The sequence below is a fragment of the Micropterus salmoides genome, unplaced genomic scaffold, assembly GCF_014851395.1.
Source record: "Micropterus salmoides isolate LMB-PRFRI ecotype aquatic unplaced genomic scaffold, ASM1485139v1 Ms_hic_scaffold_11, whole genome shotgun sequence".
Taxonomy (NCBI): domain Eukaryota; kingdom Metazoa; phylum Chordata; class Actinopteri; order Centrarchiformes; family Centrarchidae; genus Micropterus; species Micropterus salmoides.
Window position 1 is genome coordinate 13,055,698 of NW_024040152.1, and position 21,474 is coordinate 13,077,171.

The window sequence follows — 21,474 nt, forward strand, 5'->3', positions numbered from 1 at the left end:
ATTTCTCCATATCCTTCTCTATATTGCTATGATGGATGAGGATCATGTGTTTGGTTTACCTATTTGTATATTTAACTATGTATATCTTTAATTTAAATTATTCTATTGTATCATTTCATTGTTAAATGAATTGAATTTAAAACATTTTGATTGAGTGTGTGTGTATCTGTCCTCAGCTTACTGGTGGACCCATCAGCCTAATATTTTTGAACATGCTCAAGGACGTCTCATGGTTGCAGCAACTCACAATTTTTGGAAAAAACTATTTTATTGGCTGAACCTGTCGTAAAACTTACTGCAATATTCTGATGTCGCCTCGCTACAAAATACAGAACAAATCCATAGTACGGCCACCCTGAATAAACCTCTGAATGCTGAATCATGTTAATGATCAACAAGGTGGACCTTGTTCATCATTAAACCATTCCATATGAAAATCCCCATTGCATAGTACTTCCTTGTACTACTTTAATACAGCAAAATGATCCTGAAATTATCAAAGGGAAATTGAAGTGAGTGAGTCCCTCTTTTCTCGTTATACTTGATGAAACTGCAGATGAAATGGAAATAACTGTGATACACTTAATCATCCTGGGAGTCATCACAGGTGAGATCTTATTGCTTGATACAGCAGATACAAGCATGCGTTTATTTACTTATTTTTAAAGATTTAGCCATTAATTATTTAAGCTCAGTTTAACATCTTAAGATTACACTCCTCCCTGCTTTCATTTGGGAGATGTTGCAAATGTGCTTCATTCCCCCCTGGATTATCCACTGGAAATTATTTTCTTAACTCATGAGGAGTCCAGTACTTCCTTCGTATAGCAAATGTTGATTTTTAAGAACGAGCATCAGAATATACACTGGACAGAAGCACATTGTAAACTTTCTACATAGATACATTATGACAAAATAATAATAATCTTTATTTGTAGAGCACTTTTCAAAAACAAGTTACAAAGTGCTTTAACAAGTGTAAAGACAATAATACCCAAGAGACAATAATACAAAAACAATACAAGATAAAAGCATGAAAACACTGAAAAGACTAAAATACATCAATCAAATAAAAGGGATAAAATAAAATCAAATAAGATCGGGAAAGGCTCTCCTATAAAAGTATGTTTTAAGAAGGGACTTAAGAGTCCACTGACTCAGCTGACCTGATTTCCTCGGGCAGGCTGTTCCAGAGCCTCGGGGCCCTGACAGCAAACGCTCTGTCCCTTTTAGTTTTCAGTCGAGACTCTGGAACAGACAGCAGACCTCTGCCCGAGGATCTCAAGGTACGTGCTGGTGCGTATGGGACTAAAAGGTCAGAAATATAACAAGGTGAGAGGCCATGAAGAGCTTTAAAAGTGACCAATAGAATTTTAAAGTCAATTCTAAAACATACTGGGAGCCAGTGTAATGAAGCTAAAATAGGAGTAATGGGGTCATATTTCTTTGTTCTGGTTAAAAGCCTGGCAGCTGAGTTCTGGACAGTCTGGAGTCGATCAGTAGATTTTTGGGTTAAACAGGTGAAAAGGCTGTTGCAATAATCCAGGTGTGATGAGATAAAGGCGTGTAAAATGGTCTCGGTGTCCTTAAAAGTTAACATAGATCGAAATTTAGCTATATTTCTAAAGTTGATAAAAACATGATTGAACAAGCTTTGTTTGGTATCAAACCAAACACCAAGGTTCTTTGCCACAGGCTTAATGTGATTTATTAGGGAACCAGCAGATGGCAGTATTTGTTTTGCCATCTGCTGGGACCCGATGACCAGGATTTCTGTTTTGTCTGAGTTCAGCTGGAGGAAATTATTTGACATCCATTTTTTAACTTCACAAATGCAGTTGTTAAGTGAACTCAGCATTCCAGGGTCTGTGGATCTGACGGGCAAGTATATTTGTGTGTCATCAGCATAAATATGAAAAGAAATGCCATGTTTATGGATAATATGTCCAAGGGGAAGCAGATACAAGGAAAACAAAATGGGTCCTAAGACCCCTGAGGCACACCATATTTAACTGGACAGAACGAAGAGACATAGTTGTTTACAGACACGCAAAACTTCCTATTTGACAGGTAGGATGAAAACCATTCTAGGGCAGTACCAGAGATCCCCACCCAGTGCCTCAGTCTGTCTAACATGATGTTGTGATCAATGGTGTCAAAAGCAGCACTAAGGTCCAGGAGTACCAGGACTGAGCACATGCCTTCATCAGCAGACATTAAAAGGTCATTGGTGACTTTAAGCAATGCAGTCTCAGTGCTGTGGTACTTCCTAAAACCAGACTGAAACTTTTCAAATATTTTTTTATTTTCCAGTACAGTGAGCATCTGTTTGGACACAATTCTTTCTAGAATCTTTGCAATAAAAGGCAGTTTTGAAATTGCTGTGTCATTTGTTCCGACATGGACTATCACTCTTGTGATGGAGGACGGGAGCGTCGGCATCAGGTCCTGGAGTTTTTTTTAAATCAGCCGCGGTGGCACCGGGGAAGCAGTGAGTGGTAGCGTTAAAGAAACGGATGTTTCTGGTTATGGAGTCACCAATTATTAGTGTGGTTGGGGAGAAAAGAGGACGAGGAGATGCTGGTTGTGGGGATCCAGAGCAGGACTGAGCAGAGTCTGCTTCAACACTGCGTGCGGACTGAGGATGGACTGTGTGAGCTGCCGAGTGTTGTGTTGGAGTAGCAGTAACAGACCTGAGAGAAGAGCTACCCGACGGTGCAGGGTAGAGACGGCCTCCGGAGCGTCTGAGCACAGCCTCCTTCAGGATCCTACGTCGGGAAGCGGAGGTTTTTGACCGGGATGACGGCCGCCGATCAGGCCCAGCGGCAGACCGGCGGCCCAGTGCAGGAGATGTAGCCGGTGGCGGAGATGCAACAGTGTCGGCAGGCACTGTGCGCCGAAAGAGATCCGTATCAGGGAGACTCGAAGCCGCAGGTGCATCCGCTGGATGGACCGGAGTGTCGTTAGACAAGGCTGCATAGCGGTTGGAGAGGCCGATGTGCCGAGGAGAGGCAGCCCCATCCGAGCCTCTCTTAAAGCCACGGACCACCACTTCAGCCCAGGTTGACTGATGCTTCGGAGTCGAGCAGGATGAAAGCCTGGGAAGACTAGAGGAGTCTCATAACACGGTGTACTGAATGTTGGTGGTTGTGCTAAGAGAAACAATCTGTTTGGCTTGTACTGAAGCTACATCCATAAAGCCAGTCAGCGGGGAATCTTTCTCTTTGAGTTCCTCTGAAAGTCGTCGGATGTCTTCCATAAGGTCAGCAATCTTTTTGTTCGCTTTCTTAAGGAGTGAGCAGTCCTCATGGGGCAGAGTTATTTCGGCTAGCATAGTCACCGGAGCTTTGTTGCAATCAGTAGCGTTGATCGCGTTTTTACGGTCATCTAGCTTAAAATCCATGTCGGATGGCTAAAATCCTTAACGGTTTAAGACGGAGCTTCCGACAGGTGGCTACAGACGCCAACGCATGCGCAGAGTGCAGATTACGTCAGCAATTACGTCAGCGATCTTGTACACACCAATCTTCAACATTCTGTTGTACTTAGTGGTTAGTAATATATTTATAAACCAGAGGTTTTGTTTGCAATAAATAGACAAGTTTAGAAAAAATTCAAAGCTACAACTGAGTTTAAAAAAAAATCAGGAGCCTTGGTTGGTTGCTCATTTTGTCTGCTACAGATTTGGGTTTTGAATAGTTATTAGATCAAGACCTTGTTTTGAATTGGGATTTAATCATCACAGTATCCAATTTTACAATATCCTCCATTATAATTAATTTTAGAGATGTGTAACTTTTAAAATCTTCCAGGTTTAACCAAAGGAGCTGGTTTGTTGCCAGAAGGTCCTCTGAATGCAGCTGTGGGAGGGACGGTGATGTTCACCACAACACTGACTCCAGCAGAGAAACCCTTTATAACAGCAGCCTGGAAATTTGGTGACAGAAACATAATCACTTCAAATGTTGGAAACATAACTGGCCCAGAGTATGAAGGCAGGATCACCTATTTCACTTCTACTGCATCTCTGGAACTCAGGAATCTGACTCTTAATGACAGTGGAGAATACAGAGTTACCATCACACCACAGGGAGAAGCACAAAAGCATGGAAACATCAGCCTGTCTGTACATGGTGAGCAAATGTTTCATATTGTAGATTATGACAAGTGAGAAATAAATAAATATTGTGTCTGTTAAAATAATTGTGTTTACATGCTCGGTAGTTTCAAATAAAATCTGTAATTATGTTATTACATAGTATAATACTAAGGCAAAACAAATAGCAATAATTGCATTATAAACACCCTGAAAACCTAATGAGCAATGGGGACCTACATTAACACCAGCTAAGACTGAACAGTATGCAGAAAACAATCACATTGTAATTACTTACTAGATATTGCGATAAGAGTCATTGTTTCAGCGGTAATGGTAATTATTTTTAATAAAGCAAATTTGTAATATAATGATGTGATATTTTCTGGGGTCTGTATCAAACCAGCATGTTCCCTTCCAACTGGAGAAGATTATTTGTAGGCCGGGCATGTCTGTAACACAACAATGCTTGATTTATAGAGGTGTGTTGTGACGCATTTTACCTTTATCCAAAAACTGCAGCTTCTGTGATCTGAGATTTAAGACAACTGGTGCTTAGCAATACCCTTATATTTACTGGTATGACTAAGTACTGACTTCCATATTGTGTTTAAACATGTAGTCTTAATGGATGCACTGAGTTTGCTTTATTTTGGTACACCTGTATGAATCTGTACATATTTAGCTTTTGTTGAGACTGTATCAGATAGATTTTGATTGGAGTTAAGGTCATACACACTAACTGGTGCTAAATTGGGCTGCAATATATTTTTTGCCACAGGCAATTGATTATAAAGTGCAACCACCAAAATGTGCAGCCTAAACCATTATACCACTGAGTTAAATCAATGACTGTTTGACAAAATATCAACAAAAACTGAATTTCCCTCTAATGTGCAAATCATTTAGTGGAAACCCCAAATGGCCTTTTAGGTCTGTGTATCATTATCGTCATTAAATAAGCGACATGTTTTTTGTTGTGGCAGGAGCTAGTGTAAACTTTCAGCTTGCAGCCATGAATTCTCAACATGCCATAATAAATATGGGATTCATTCTCAGCCACTTCAGTGTTTCCCTCTACTGTACCTTTGTAATGCAAAGAACAATATTGTTTTTCACCCACAGAGCCAGTTTTTAATGTAATAGTAAATGCCAGCAAATACTTGTTGTTCCCACTGATGTTTAACATCTTTAATTCTCTTAATCTGCTGAATAGGACAGTAATAATATAAATTGATATCTACCTTAAATGTAGCTGATTTGAGGTGGTTTACAGTGTGTTACTCAGATGATCTCAAATGATTTACAAGCAGTACATGATGATTTGTCAAATTATTGTAGCTAGCTAAATTTTTTCACCTCTATTCCCACATTTAGTTTACTGTTTACTAAGTCAGGCAGTTAACATGGTAATCAATATTAAGTTGACTGTTAAGTTGTGTTTGACACCAGCGTAGAAAGGTGTGTGATAGAAAAAATGTAGAAAAGCCAGATTGTAAAAACCCCTAATACTTTAATTCTTTACTTCAACCCACAGTGCCAGTCTCTAATGTAACGGTAAATGCCAGCGGCACAGACTTAGTGGAGTTCAGCAGCTCTGTCCATCTGTCCTGCTCCTCCTCTGGATCCTCCCTCTCTTTCCTTTGGCTGAACGGCAGCTCTGAGGTTGCAGCCAGCGACAGAGTTCAGCTCACTGATGGAGGCTCCACTCTCACTATAGTTAATGTGACCCGCTATGACCAGGGACCATTCAGGTGTCGTGTGTTCAATCCTTTCAGTAATGGCACAAGTGATCCTGTAAACCTCACCATCAGCTGTGAGTTATTAACCTACATGTGCATAACATTTATCTTGCACTATATTCATGCAGTTTGCTCTGTGCTGTGGACATACAGCTTCAAAGATACATCTTTGATCTTCAGTTGATGGTATACTGAGGCCTCGCACTGAGCTAAGCTGCATGTTAAGTAGCATTTTCTTCAAGCTGCTAACATTACTACTTTGTTGTTGCTTTTTACTCCCCATACGGCACACACTGTAGATGGCCCAGAAAATATTTATTTCACAATATCTCCGACACAAGAATCCTTTGAGGAAGGATCAAACACCAGTCTGTCCTGTTCAGCTGTCTCCAGACCCTCTGCCTTGTTTAACTGGTTTCTGAATGGAGACCTGCAGTCTGATACTGGACCAGAGCTCACACTGATAAACATTCAGATGAGTCACAGTGGTAACTACAGCTGCCAGGCCTTTAACAAAAAAACCATGAGATATCAAACTTCTCAGCCATCAGTTGTCTCTGTACTGGGTAAGTTGAAATGAATAGGTTTTTACTGTAGTGACACATTCAACAAGATAGCATTTTATTGTCAGTAGTGGCATTTGGATATAGTACTGGAATTAGCATTCTGTTAAAGGTGGGGGTTGCCATTCTGGACAAATCCAATATCACAACAAATACCATTTGGAGCAAATGATGACACAGCAAGTAGCTATAGTTGTGGGTTAGCAAACTTACGCCACAGTTGCTGCTGCAAAGCTAAAATGCATAATATAGATAATATAGTTAGTAGTAAACATTTCCCATTTACAGAGCCAAGGCTGTGTTTTTTTTTGCGCACACACACTAAACGGACAGCTATGGACCTTGAGGAGCTATTTACTGTATTTGACAAAAAGACGTGTATCGGATTAGAATCACATACCCCAACTTTAACGCCAAATAATTTGTGTTTGGCAAAGTGTGCTCTCAGATCAGATTACCTTCATCTTAAATAACAAAAGACAAGAAAAACATTATTTGTGTAATCCAAGGAAAGTTTTTATAAATTGCATACAATTATGCAACACTGCAATCCAGCAGAGCCCTTATTTATTGATAATCAAATTATTACGATGTGCTATGATGCCATGTGGCTCATACCAGCAAGAAAGCTAATGTGCACAAAACTAACAATGGAATCTAGGATCTCTGATTGGCCACTCGCAATAGTTATGACTTTACATCAAAACTAGTTAGGTTCTGCCCCAAGTAATTGTGGTACAACCAATTTTAGTAGCTAATTTTGTTAAACTAACTAAGTAGTTACTAAGCCTCGACTTTGCACCCTAACCTAGGAGAGAACTTAGGAGAGAACCCAGTGTAGGCCCCTAAAGCGATGGGCTTGAGCTGGTTCTTCTTATTTATCCACTGAGGGCCAGCCAACTCATCCTTGTTCATTTATTCTTACAGGTCGGTAAAAGTCATAAAGCACTTCACATCTAATTAGAACAATTAGGGTTTTTTGAAATGTGGAAATGACGTCAACAGCAGCAACAACTCCTTAAATGTGTAACCTAAAAAATAGGTAACTGTTTACTAACAAGTTTGCTGTATGTCTGTGAAGGTTCTCAGTCATCCAGGTCACAGGTATCCAAAGAAAGTTGTATCAGCTTATCAACAATAATTATGTGTCAATATTGTGTTTACAGCTTGTTTCCACTGATTCCAAGAGGCAAAAAACTTTATTTCAGGTTTAAGGATTTCATGCTCTATTAAGACTTGTGGTCAAAACTTTGAAACAATAACATTTGAACAAATGGAGAGCATGTTACCTGGCAAAGATCACGACTCTTGCAACTGTCGACTTAATTCAATTGTTAAAGATTTTTTTTCTTCTTCATTATGCCATGTCATGTAATATGACGAATATGATATGATTTTTTTATGATGAAGTTGTAATGTTTGCTCCTTCACAATGATATTATATTTATTTACTCACCCAATCAACCCCATAGTAACACAGTAACAGTCAGTTGTTCATGTTTTCACACATTCTGTGATGTTTTGTTCTACAGAGAGAATATCAGGTGCTTCTGTCAAATCATCAACAAACATGCCGATTGAGGGGAGCTCTGTCAACCTAACCTGTGACGCAGCTGGCGCTGTGTTTACCAGAAAGTGGGTGAAGGACGGCTCAAATCTTACTTTGACTGAAAACATGATACTTCACGATAACAACAGAGTGCTGTCTTTTATCAGTCTGAATAAAAAAGACAGTGGAGAATATTCCTGTAAAATCAGCAACCCAATCAACACTGAGGAAGCTACATACACCGTGGTTGTTAACTGTAGGTAACACACTGTACAATGTACATTTACTGTTCAAAATGATGACTGCCATAAATAACTGTGTGCGACTGGTTTTGGTTTGTCAGTATGTAAAACAAGTTTAAGTTTTATAGTCTTTATTATTTGTGCTGCTGTAAGAACTTTACAACTATGTTTTTTTCAGATGGACCAGAAAATGTTCAAATCACAGGTCCAAATGAGATCCATATTGAACAGACCTTAACATTAACCTGCTCTGCTGAGTCCACACCATCTGCTAGTTACACCTGGACACTGAATGGGGCTGAGTTACAGAATTCTGCTATATTTACAAAAAACATCACTGAACTTTCTGACAGTGGCAACTATATCTGTGAAGCAATGAATAATGTAACTGGAAGAACATCATCATCAGTGGTCCACCAGTTGTCTGTAACAGGTAACAAGATGGAGTTGATTGCAGTTTCTTGTTGTTGATGTTGCCCACATTAACCCACAATGTTAAATTGTTATGTTATGTTCAAGGCCTTACTCTTAATATTAAACAAATATTCGCACCTAGTGGGCTGTGAAGTCACAGGAAAGTTGAAATGGTTGTATGCTTTATATCCATAGGCATAAAAGATTATTCCTGTTTACAGAATGGTGTTAAATCATGTTCTTGTATCTTTTTTTTATTTTAGCTGTCAAAACTTCACCCTGTTCGGCTGGTTGCATCGCTGGATTAGTAATCGCATGTTTGGTCATCTGTGGAGCAGGTTTTGGTGGAGGATACTACATATATAAAAAAAGGTATATATGAGCCATTTTTTTTTATTATTTAGGATCAATACCAATTATGGCAAGTGTATTGGCTCAGTATTGTTGAGTTTGGATTTGCAGGTCAAATCAGTTTTAGTCATAAACCATGGATTACTACAGGGTGGGAGGGAGTGTTAGGATCTGAAGAGAACAGATAGAAAATAGGGAACTAGAATCAGGTTGTGACAGTAAAACTCTGTTTACTTTATCTACAACAGGTCAATGTTCAAAAAAGGGTCACCTGCTTATGTACTGCTTTTGCCAGTCTCACAATATGTATATTGTCTATTTAGCCCCGAGCCTGACTTTAGCTTTCACTCTGACTCTCATTTTCATCAGTGTTCATTCACCCTTACAGTATCCTACTGTACATGACCCTGTTTAAAAATCAGGGAAATCACCTGGAGGTATATGTGTGAAAAATAGCCTTCATAATATCTGTAACTGGTCACTCATTTCTCTTAGATTTGGTCAGGAATTATTGTATTTTCAATATTGATCAGTTTCATACAGTACTTTTACAGGTCCATTAAACTCAACTGACTTTAAGATTACATAAATTATATTCTATTAATGTGAATGATTCTGTTGATCAGATTAACATAATTCATCAACAATAATTCATTTCTGGATTTGGTGTTTTACTCACAGGTGCAAGAATTTAAATACCTGTTCGTTGTATTTGTTTTTTTATTATCATTAATAGGTACATTAACAGCATCAAGCAGGCTACCTTTTAACAATCTTTTATTTTAAATTCAGAATAAACAACAAACCTCAGGCACATGATACAGGTAAGTAGGCTATTCATCTGACTTACACATGCAACACGTCGTCATACCAAAACGACAAAATAGGGCAATTATCAAGTCTCCCCAAACGACATACAGTATAAGACTGCTTCCAAAACGACATCGGCCATATGTCCATTGGAAAATGCAATGACATTTTGACCATTTTCCAAAACAACGAGCATTGGCAAATACTGGTCCAGAGTCAGGCTTACCGGACCTTCAGTATAGGCCTATGTTGCGTAACGTTAAAAAAAAAGGTAGTAGTTAGTTTTAGGCAACAGAACTTTATGGTTAGTTTTAGGAAAATATTGTGACTTTCTTTTACACGGAACTTGAGTCTCGGTCTCTTGAGGGGAAAGTCCTGAGTTTACATCCATCATCCATTCACCACCACCACCCTCCTTAGTCAGACTTTGTCGTTCCTTATACTATGTCACCTGACTTCTTCTACCACCATGGGTTGTGGCCTTACAAAAATCATAAATTTGGGTCGTAGTGAGCTATACTTATACAGCTGTTTTTGGATGAGGACGACTGGATCTAAAAATCACTGGATCAATCATCAATCACAAATAAATACTTAATAAACATAAAGAATCACAATCACATGTATTGATGTGTTATGAAATGTACTGTAACAAAGCTACTTTTTTGCCTAGAACGAGAAGAACATATGTATGAGAACACTTCAGAGGTATATGAGAACATATAAACTCAACTGTCTTTTAAAGTAAGTTTTCAACTCATTTGTCTGATTTAGTGAAAAGGCCTAAATGTAATTTGAAGGGAGAAGCACCAGAGGTTTTGTTTCTGTGGAAATCATTTTAACTCTGTTTGGATCAAAACAGCAACTCTCTAATTTAATCAGTTGTTCTCTTCTTTGCCAAGAAGAGACGAGACACCAATGTTGTCGGGGGGGTTGTTTAGAAATTATACTATTCTGACTATTTTTCTTCTATGTTTGGATTAAATTTTCTTTTAGATAAGTAATTTACAATGCAGTAAGTCATATCATTAACAGAATTACCAGTGGATCTGAAAGCAATATAAATGTGCTTAAAGCTGCATTATGTAACTTTTTGGATACTTGTAGGCAGAAGAGCACCATAACATAATGAGACATAGCAGTCCTGATATATTATCACCTAATTGTTTTTTTGTTTTTTTTATAGCTAATGTGTTGCCAATTATACATCCAGTACATATCAACAGCAGCATTTCTGCAGCATTTCTGGCCACTTGTTGAATAAAATATTCACTCCCATTTTAGAAGGTGGCATATGCATTAGATTTCAAATCAAAGCTTTTTTGCTAAAAATGTCTGCCAGTGTTTATGAGAGTGAAATGTCTTCAAACCCAAAACAAAGTGTAAATACAGTAAAATATTCCAGTAAACTGTAGTACTGGGTAATGATTCAATATATAATGAGTTGAAAATTACACCTTTTCTGGTGTGTTTGCTCTGTGTATATATAATGTTTGCTTTTATTTTCCTGTTCTTTATTTTGTCCAATCTCAGCTTTGTAAATCAATGGATTAATATTGGGTTAGGATGAGAAATTATTCTAATTAACAAGATACATCAATATATTTTGAAAACTGCAACATAAAATGTTAATGCTTTCTCTGTCATTTGTTTTGACAGCAACTGAATATGTAACAGTCTTATAAATATAATGGTCAAAATCTGGTAAGCATAGTATTTTAATAAATCTGTATATATCCTCTTATTGTTTACTTGAGTTGATACATTTGACTTACTCACAATACATACAAACAATAAAGAAAAGTTAGTCTTGATGGTTGACTTAAGCTTATGCAGAACACAAGTTAACCCAAGAGCAACCTGCTTTACTATGGAGCTAAATCAGGGCCGAATGTTTTGTTAATTTAAAAAAAAACTAATAGAAAAACTAAAACTTGAAATTGAACATTTAAATTTTGGTCTTAAACTTGAAAAATACAACCATGTATTCAAAATAAAAATAAGTGTATGATTTTTTTTCAGTTTGAATGAAATGTTGATTTTATTCTGGAATTATTTTGAATAAATGATTAATTTTATTTTTTACTTTTATTCTCCACTAATCCACAACTCCACTATTTTGATATTTGAGGACTTATTTTTCAGTTCCACATTTTTTGTTTTCAGAATCAAAGCAGTTTTATTGGGGGTTTTTTGTTTGTTTTTTTAAACATTCAAATCTTTTCAGTTTCAGATCAGTTTTTCAGTTTCAGATCAGTTTTTTTTTCAGTTTCAGACTTTCGGCCTTCCACTAATTAGCAGAGTTTCAGGAGTAGGACCACACATCAGTCCCATCATTGCCAGCAGTTCCATAAAAACCCACACGTCCCATCTCCTCTTCCCATTGACCACTTTGTAAAAGAGACATCTGTAAAACTAAAAAAGGACAACTTTAACAGCAATATGGTAAATTATTACTCTTTGTGTTAAACATTTTTATTCCATGGTTTATATTTTTATCTGTTGAACTTGGTTAAGCCAAGTATATGGCTGCCATCTTGGGAGCTGGTATCCACTTCTTATGATAAATTTATGATGCACAAATTGATTCAAATGTTGCTAAATACTGATTGATGCCTGGCAATACATGACATCAACTTTTCATATTGTTTGTACATGATATTCATAATTATTATTATAAAGTTTTATTAGAACTGGAAAATGACAATAACAGTACAATTTGCTGTAAAACAGACCAACCACTTCTCAAACACATACATTAGCACCTCCTCTCTGAAAACACATTCTACATGCATGGAGGCTGCAGCAGATATGGAAACATTTGTGATCCTGGGAGCCATTTCAGGTGAGGTTTTATCACTTCATGATTTGTTTGTTGCTTGTCAGAAAGAAACACTTCTAAAACACTTAACACCCAGTTCTTCTGTCATTGTCATGTTATGATTATTCAGGTTATATAAGTAAAAGATAAATGTTCAAAAGCAGACAGAATATTATTTTAAGATTGATTATCACAGGCCCTGCAATGGATTAGCGACCTGTCCAGGTTGTACCCTGCCTTTCGCCCGATGTCAGCTGGGATTGGCTCCAGCCCCCCACGACCCTGTACGCAGGATAAGCGATTGACGATGGATGGATGGATTAATTGATTATCACAGTTTGATAAAATGTAAACTCAAAGCTTCTGTCATTCGGTCAGCTGTCGGGCCTTATAACAACAAAACTCTGAGATATCAAACATCTCAGCCTTCAGCTGTAACTGTACTAGGTAAGTTGTGATTTTAGTTTAGTTTTTTAGTAGTGAAATGAAGATGGCATTTCAGTGTCAACAAATGGTCTTTGAATGTAGTATGTAATTGAATCAGTTAGTATTCTATTAAAATCAAATGAAGAACAGGACACAAAAATATGATAGATGTGTGGTTCATGTCTTAAGTTTAAAAAAATAAGAAAAATAAAACATACATCCATCCATCCATCGTCAACCGCTTATCCTGCGTACAGGGTCGCAGGGCGAAAATCATGAAAAATAAAAATAAAACACAAATAAAACAAACAATCAAATACCTTTGAGTTTACATTTTAACACTTACAATCTTATCCTTATATTATCCCTTAAATTACTTTAAGTTTGTATGTTTATTACTCATTAGGTTTACTGGATGATTGGTGCCTTTACTGTGTAGTGAACAACGGTGTGGATTTGTGCATTTTACATTCAATAAATTTGGAGCTACCCTAAATTCCTTTCTCCTCCCCAGAGAAGATGGGGAGGGGTCAAAGTTGCTTTCTCTAAGTGCTATCCCGACCATAAAACTGGCACCTTTTTGATTCCGAAACTGATAACGCGGGGCCTGACTGTTAAACTGACAAAGGGACACGAGCCAGCCATTGGCATCTCCCTGAACAGCCTATCAAAACTGGCCCCACCACACACGTTTCCGTGGCAACTGACCTTATTCTTTGTTTTATTACCACATCAAAAAGGAAAACCCCTGTCTCACCCAAGTGTGACATAGTCCAGACACTGAACTTTGGATGACAGAGGACTGCAGCCTCCAAAGACTCAAAGCATTTAATTAAATTTAATTAAATCTTTAGTTACCTGAATATGTTTGCCTCTATTTGAGTAGTTATGTTAACTGTTGTTGCTATCTGTTGTTGATATTAGTGCTGAAAAGAACTTACTTGTGCAGTGTTTTTATTTTCAGCAAGACACTCCTTCATCTGATGTAATCAATGCTTGTTCATAATACTTTCCTACAAAATTCCTTTAGAAATGATGACAAAGAAATGTTTTACTATACTCTTAATCGCCAGCTTGAATTTAAGGATGAATCAACAAATTCCCAGTTCCTAAGGAGAGACGATCTTTGATTTAATCCAAGCTTTCCTCATGTAACCTGAGCTCCCCCAAGTGGACGAAATAAGTATTACATGCATCGGAAATGCCGTTAAATGTATAAATATCCTGACCAATAATGTGACAATTGTTTCCTGTTACCAAATGCTTAGAACAGTACAACCGTTCGACCATTGAGGTTCGATTGTTGAAAATGTTTGATTATAGTACGTGCAAATAGATTTCTTTTCTTTAAACATTAAGTTTAGAAAGGCAGTCCCATGGCAAACCTGAGACGCCCCCTGGGAACCACGCCCCAGACAACAGAGCGACAAGAGCGACACGCGACCTGCTCGCGCTCTCTTCTCTTCGCTGTTGGCTCTTCCACCCTGCTCGGCCCTCTGGACGTTTCGGCACGAGCAGCGTGCCTCGCCAGGCAACGCCCAGACTCGGCCAGCGAAACAAACAGGCCCTTTGTTCGCCTGAAGCTACACACCTGAAGTGCCGCGACATCGATCTGCCTTCAGTTTGTTTTATTTTCTTTATTTCTTTTGTTTGTTAAAGTTATGAGTCCGTTAAGTTACACTGGACTAATTCAGGAACGACCAAGTTCCATTTTAAGCCTTTTTCGTCGAGCCAACTTCACCGAGGTCAGACCAAGCCACGTGGTCTCGACAGCTACAACGAAGGAAACCTGCAAACAGCCGAATTGCCAGACGGAGGAGGCGTTTTCAATCAGACACGGAGAACCCTGGAGAATCCTTAGCAAAAAGCCAGGATCGGGCAGCTAGAGTGGGACCCGTGCAACAGGCCAAAAGCAGGCTGTCGACAAGCAGTAAGACTCAACACACGTTCTGTGATCAGATGTCCATTTTAACTCCTAAATTATAGCATTAGTTTACTTTCAGTAGCTCTTCTATGCCGTATGAGTCAAATGCTTCCCACATCCAGGCTCATTGTTCAGCAAATGCTTATGTTCCCTGTATCCAACCATCTTTTTTATCACCTTAGTTAGAGAATAAATTCACTGTAAAATAATCAAGAGCTGTGTGTGTTGCCTATTTATAGTTCCTGCCAAGAGAATTGACCCTTTAGATATGAGACTGACTGACTGATTTAAGATAATTGAGCGATTATTAACTAACTGATCACTAGTGATAATAGTATAATTATTCAAAACTACCTAGAGGTCCGGAGACTCTAGGATTATAACTCCGGTGGTGCCCTTAAATTTTGATTTTATGAATTTTAATTCATAATTGGGTATCAATTCTCATAAATTTATTAAAATGCATAACTAATAAATTTAGGTCTGCTACAACTGACAGGATTGAACATGCAACACCTGAATGTTCCCTGGTCATAGCAGGTCACACTGACTATAGTGAGAGTGGAGCTCAGCCAGAGGAACGAGAGGGAGGATTAGACTGTTTATGCTGCTCCCTGATAAAAGAAAAAATGTTTCTGCTGATACCTCAAGCACAAGAAAACTGGACTCTGATAGTGACTTGTTTTAACAAGCTAGATAAAAGGTAATGCCCTGGCAGTGGCAAATAGCTTTGGTTTTATATTTGATTTGATTACATTAATGTTTAAATTGAGATTAATAAGAAATATTTTATTGCTACTGTGTAAAGGGAATACTGCTGGTATAAAGCACCTTTTTTTTTTAAAGTGTTTGCAAACCACATGTTATTGCACTTTTGTGTATATAGCAGTACATTTAAGTTAAAGTGCACAATACATTACTTTAGAATTCATTATTCAATTTTGCGCATAACTATGTGATTAATCGCGATTAAAAAGTTTAATTGTTGCCCAGCACTATTTAGAAGAAATCTACAGATCCAAACAGACGGAGGGTAGTAAGCTTAAAACAAACACCATCTAAATGTGTATTTTGGAATTTTCTTTCTCCATTCAAGTAAAAGAAGAGATGGAAGTAAAATACACCATGTCATGGCGCTACCCCATGCCTTCATTTAAACCAGTGGCAGCATCGGTATTAGCATGCTAAGCTAACATTAACATTAGCCTATCATAGGCCTTTTGGCCGATAATTGATCTAAGCATTACTGTTTGCATTAGCATTACCAAAAGCATGTGGGCTAGTACCAATGGACACATGGCTTGTAATTTCATGTCATTTAATATCATGTCATTCAAGTAGTTGTAGTGCTAGTTGAAAGAGTAGAAATTATGATCAGATAAACACAACACAAACACAGGTAATTTCAAGTAATTTATTTTAGGTTATTGTGGTTACCGACGGTCATATCTTCAAGCAGGGATCTTGGTTGAAGGCAAACAGGAAGTGTTGGAGTCTGAAGTAATTTATAGGAGGGAAGACCTGAAATAGTCCATGTGTGAGCCAGTGCAGAGGGGTGCACTAGAGTACTTAAAGTTTTCTGTTTTGAGAAGCTTTGTTCAGCATGTAACATTTAATTTCTGGTTTTATATTTGTTATATTGTGTATTGATGTGGTCAGTTTGGGAATGTTGAGTTAGCAAAATGGTGTTTGATTGATTACACCATTGATTAACTTTGTCTTGTATGAGGGGCTTCCGGTATGAAGGAAGGAGGTTTAGGCTCCTCTGGGCAGAACAGCTTTGCTAGAATGTGCTAGAGCCCAATAGTCAGGCCCTAATATAGCTTTTTTTTCAGTTTTTTAATGATAATTTGAATAGTTTGTACATAGTTTTTTTGTTGTTAGTTTTTAAAAACAATTGATATATTTGCACTTTTCATGTGACTGGTGAAGGAATAAATTGAAGCACCAGGTTAAGAACTCCTGAGTCCATGTGTGCTTGTCAGGTTTCTTATGTGTCGTTTCCTCGATCCTCGCTTGAACTGGAAGTTGTTCCACTCTGCCATCTTGCAGATCGTCCCAAAGCTCTTATTTGCGCTATGACGAGCGAAGATCGGGGATTGGGGATCGAGGATCGAGGATCAAGGAGCAATCTCTGAGGAGCTATGAGCAAGGATTCACCAGTGCATCCTTTGCAGAAGTCTTTTGTTGACTGTCACACCCCCATATTGGGTAGCCGTTATGGTGATTGGACACTTCAGCTGATCGGACTGATCTGATACATCAGGACAGATAACATTAAACTCAACTGCAAAGTCTTAGGCTATATTTGATTTGTTTTATGATTCACTGTCTAGTTAAAAATCTGAGTTCAGGTCTGAACAACAAACACACAACTTTCTTCGTTTATTAGAAAGATTTTTCTTTCTTTTATCTCTCCCATCAACTTTTATATTGGAGACAATTAAGGTCAGAGATAGCCAGAGAGTCTGTCAGCATAATTTATCTTCATTTCTATTCAGTCACATGTGAGGCTGGTCATTCCTGTGTCATAGTCCAAATAGAAGACAATGAAAGATAGTAAACACGTAGCACAAGGAGTCAGACAATTCACTAAACTGCACTAAAGTCTCTAATGAAGAATAATGTCACCTACAGCATCTGATGAAAGCAGCCAGCGGCTCTACGAGTAAAATCAGCTGATGAAAGTATGAATGCAAGCTGCTGCACTAAAAGAAAATCGTTTAAATTATATGATGGAACGCAGTGATCGATTGGTGAAGAGTGATGTGACTTGCAAATAAACTGTATGAAGTAGTGTTGATGGATATCAGAAGAGTGTGTGTGTGTGCGCGTAGTAAGTGTAATTGTAATAGCAATAATAATAATGTATTTGATCAGTACATTCGTGTATTTAGGCAATTCAGTATTCTGTTGCAACTGTGGTGTCCGAACAATAATACTGCGATGATGTGTTGAGAAGAAATCCGCTTGACACTGTTCTTGATCATAAAAGTTTATTACATCAAGAAGTTCAGCATCAATTACAAGCTCTGCAGCAGCTTGGAGAGTGACCCAGCCCGATGGCCACTCTGTCTGTCTGTACATCAAACACAGCTTATATAGGACATATAAGACATCTGTTAGACACCATATAAGGGTCTGCGTCTGCAAACTAAGGCACTAATCCATATAAGGGCACAGTTCTATAGGATAAGTGTAGGCATCTGTTAGACAAGGGTCTGAGTCTCCACATAACCACTGACCTCTACTCTCCCCTTAAAAGGTCACTAATCCTCTATCCAGCAGCTACAGTGCTATGTTAAACTGTTATGCGTCAAATGCACATATGTTATACACCACACTACGCTGTGTAGAGCTGGTTATTTTGCATGTGAAACAAAAAGTATTTGAACAATTTATTTAAATCCCTGTGCCTGTCCCTGACACACCCCTGTCCCTTAAGTCCCTGTCCTTGGTGCAGTCATTTATTTTAAATATATAAGAAATGCCCTTTTTGTTCACTTAAGCCCCTGCCCCCCAAAAGGTCTGTGCAGGTCCCTGAGTCTACAGGCCTATACATGTTTATTTCAGAGGGCACACAAATTAACACATTTTTTCACACAAATTCTGTGATCTTTTCTGAGTTTCAGACCAGTCAGTCAGAACTGAAGAAGTCCCTTGAATGGGGGACGAAATCTTCAACCAAGTCCAGTTGCCCTTGACTTTAACCTCCGTTGAATAACTATGACCTGGATGACTGAGAATCTTCACAGACATCAAGCACACCTCTTCCTCGCTTCACGCAAGGAGGGGCGGCCCGGTGGAATACCTCACTCATGTTATCAGAGAACCGGGGTTACCTCTGTAATCTAAAGTTCGCTTTCAAACGCTCAGTATCTCGCTATGGGGATATCCTGACTCCCATATTGCCAGACAAGCTTGAAAACCAACTGCCAATCAAGAGGCCAACTTATCGCGACCTAAGAGGAGCCCACACTCAACACGGTATGCGCTAGAGGATGAGAAAAGGCTTTGCCCTTATCCAGCAAGTCCTGTAGAAAACAGAGAATCACTGGCACCGAGCACTGGAAAGGCACTTCCTGCGACTTCGAACACCAGTCCTCAAACACATGCCATTTGGCACCATATAGTGACCTGGTAGAAGAAGCCCTAGCATTCTGAATGGTTGCGATGACATTCTGTGGAAGTCCAACCGTATCCAGGTTCAGCCTTTCACGGGCCAGGCCCAGAGCACCAACTGCTCCGATTGAGGATGAAATATCTCCCCCCATGCCTGTGAAAGCAGGTCGCTGTGTAAAGGGAGAGGCCAGAGTTGGCTGTACAGGAGCTGGATGATGTCCGCCAACCAATGTTTCCCCAGCCAATGAGGGGCTATCAGGATGAGTGACAATCCCTGCTCCCGTACTCTGGCCAATGTGGGCAGGATCAGGGCCAGAGGTGGAAATGCATAAAGCAGAACCCGCGGCCACTCGTGTGCCAGCGCGTCTATCCCCATTGGTGCATCCCAATCCCTCAGGGAGAAGAAAATGGGATACTGAGTGTTCTCCCTCGAGGCATATAAAGGTATGCTAGGGCGACCGTAGCGAGCCCCAATCTGAGCAGCCACCTCTGGATGGAGTTCCCGTTCTCCATACAGAGGATTGCCTCTGGAGAGCAGGTCTGCTCCACAGTTCAGAACCCCTGGGACATGTGTGGCTTTCAGTGACAGGAGATGCACACTGCTCCACAAAATCAGTCTGTGAGCCAGTGTGTGCAACCGTGGGAGTCCGCAGACCCCCCTGTCTCTTGATGTAAGCTACAGCAGTCGTGTTGTCTTACACCCTCCCCGCTGACAGGTGGGCTCTGAAGGAGACCGAGACCAGGTTCAGACAGATGGAGACTCTCTGACTGGGAATGTACATGCTCTTCTCTAGATTCACCCTGAACGCCAGGTCCTCGAGGAGGCGCAGAAGCAACCGTGTGTGCTCCAGCTCCCCCCCAGTAGGACTATGCGGCTAGAAGCCAGTCATTGATGTACATGGCTATGCGGACACCCTGCTTTCTGAGAGGTGCAACAGCCGCCTCTGTACATTTGACCAACACCCGGGGGCTTAAGGAGAGACTGAATGGCAGGACCATATATTTGTAGGTCGTGCCGCAGAAGGTGAACCTCAGGAACACACAGTGTTTTTTAACAGTGCATATTTTTTTGTTTTTTTTTCAGTGCCCACGGCAACATGCCTGGAGGCACAGGGGGTAACTTTATTGATTTGGGACACATGACAGTGCTTGTGAGACATACAGGGAGCATTGGAACAGCTCCTGTTTGTGAACAGTCTCTCTTCCTCTTTGTAGGGCGGGGAACTGTAGGTGCCAACTCTGGCCCTGCACGCTGCACGGAAGGTACACTCTGACACAGGCTCAGGAACGGAGCTGAAGAAGTGTAAATGACTAGGATCGCTTCTTCCATCTTACTCCCTGGGAGGAGGTTGGAGCTGGAGGGCCCCCTGGGCCACCGCCGCGATTTCTTTGGCCAAGGCCCCCTCTGCGGTGGGCCGGGCTGTGTTTGCGCTGGGGGCTGAGGGGCTGGGCATCTTGGGATCTTAAAGGCTGTGCCACTGACCTGCTGAGCCACAGCTAGAGTGAAGGCCCGGCGAGGAGTCGCTTTTGCATGGTAGCAACAGCAGTGCCAAACAGCCCGTTGGGGTCCACGTCCTCATCCAGGATGTCACGCTTTGTCAGACAGATCAGAGAGGTTAAGCTCGCTCTTGGGCAATCATGGTGGACATAGCCCTCCCTGCTGATTGGACAGCGCATTTGGTGATATGGAGGCAGTGGTCAATAATAACACAGATTTCCTCCCACAACTCAGATGCTGGTAAGGCGGTCATCTGTTCCTGCAGTTCAGCCTGATATGCCAGGAGAGGAAGAGAGGAGGCATTCAGAGCCCTAACCGATGTGGCGACCAATTTATAAGCTCTATCAGTCATAGAGGACTGTAAGCGATCAACCTTGGTGGGCAGGGTGGGGCCAGAGGAAGACATTGTCAGTTTCTGAGTGGGGTGTAGGTGTGAGGCCTCTAGAGGTTCAATTGGAGGCATGTGGTAAATGCCTTTTTTCCACACAATCAAAGGTCAACCCCCCTTGGACAGGGTTAGCAGCAGAAAAGGGATTCTCCCAACAGCACACAGTCTCCTCCAGGCACTCAGGGAATATGGGTAAAAGCTGCCTAGCTGCCCGCTTGGCTTTTGGCAGCCTTTTCCCTTCATAGCAGGATACAGAAGTCTCCGCCTGCACCTTGGGCCATGGGATATCCAGCTTCTCAGCCGCCCTCCAGCACACTTAATGCAGGTCCATGCCTCTGGTGAGTGGGGGGAAGAGGGACCATCATCGTCCTCCCCCTCAGATAAGAGAATGTCGACCGAGACGTCGGAGTTGCCAGACTCATCATCTCCCAGTAGAGAATCGAAATGATCAGCTGGCATGCAATCATCGAATCCCACGGGCAAGGGAGTGTCCCAGCTAGTGCTCAAAATGGCCGGCTCGTCATACTC

At 40.2% G+C, this 21,474-nt stretch overlaps 2 protein-coding genes across 4 annotated transcripts in view; one reads left to right on the plus strand and one right to left on the minus strand.

The window, feature by feature from the left end:
• The window catches only part of LOC119897360 (carcinoembryonic antigen-related cell adhesion molecule 5-like), a 138,723-nt gene that overhangs the window by 29,220 nt on the left and 88,029 nt on the right, over positions 1-21,474 (minus strand).
• Positions 432-11,511, plus strand: LOC119897361 (carcinoembryonic antigen-related cell adhesion molecule 5-like). Of its 3 annotated transcripts, XM_038711006.1 has the most exons (10): positions 432-607; positions 3,813-4,133; positions 5,634-5,912; positions 6,138-6,404; positions 7,934-8,206; positions 8,371-8,625; positions 8,870-8,978; positions 9,750-9,781; positions 10,441-10,511; positions 10,954-11,511. In XM_038711006.1, the coding sequence occupies exons 1-9, from the start codon at positions 562-564 to the stop codon at positions 10,491-10,493; spliced, it is 1,635 nt and encodes a 544-aa protein (XP_038566934.1). In that variant the 5' UTR covers positions 432-561; the 3' UTR covers positions 10,494-10,511; positions 10,954-11,511. The 3 variants fall into 3 exon arrangements, with proteins under 3 accessions (XP_038566934.1, XP_038566933.1, XP_038566935.1); XM_038711005.1 differs by having other exon boundaries at positions 10,441-11,511; XM_038711007.1 differs by lacking the exon at positions 3,813-4,133 and having other exon boundaries at positions 10,441-11,511.

Excerpts from the sequence above, each read along its gene's own strand:
- LOC119897361 (XM_038711005.1), top strand. The coding sequence starts at position 562 with ATGGAAATAACTGTGATACACTTAATCATCCTGGGAGTCATCACAG. Across the intron at positions 6,405-7,933 it reads ATCAGTTGTCTCTGTACTGG|AGAGAATATCAGGTGCTTCT; the intron begins GTAAGTTGAAAT and ends TTTGTTCTACAG. Across the intron at positions 8,626-8,869 it reads CCACCAGTTGTCTGTAACAG|CTGTCAAAACTTCACCCTGT; the intron begins GTAACAAGATGG and ends TTTTTATTTTAG.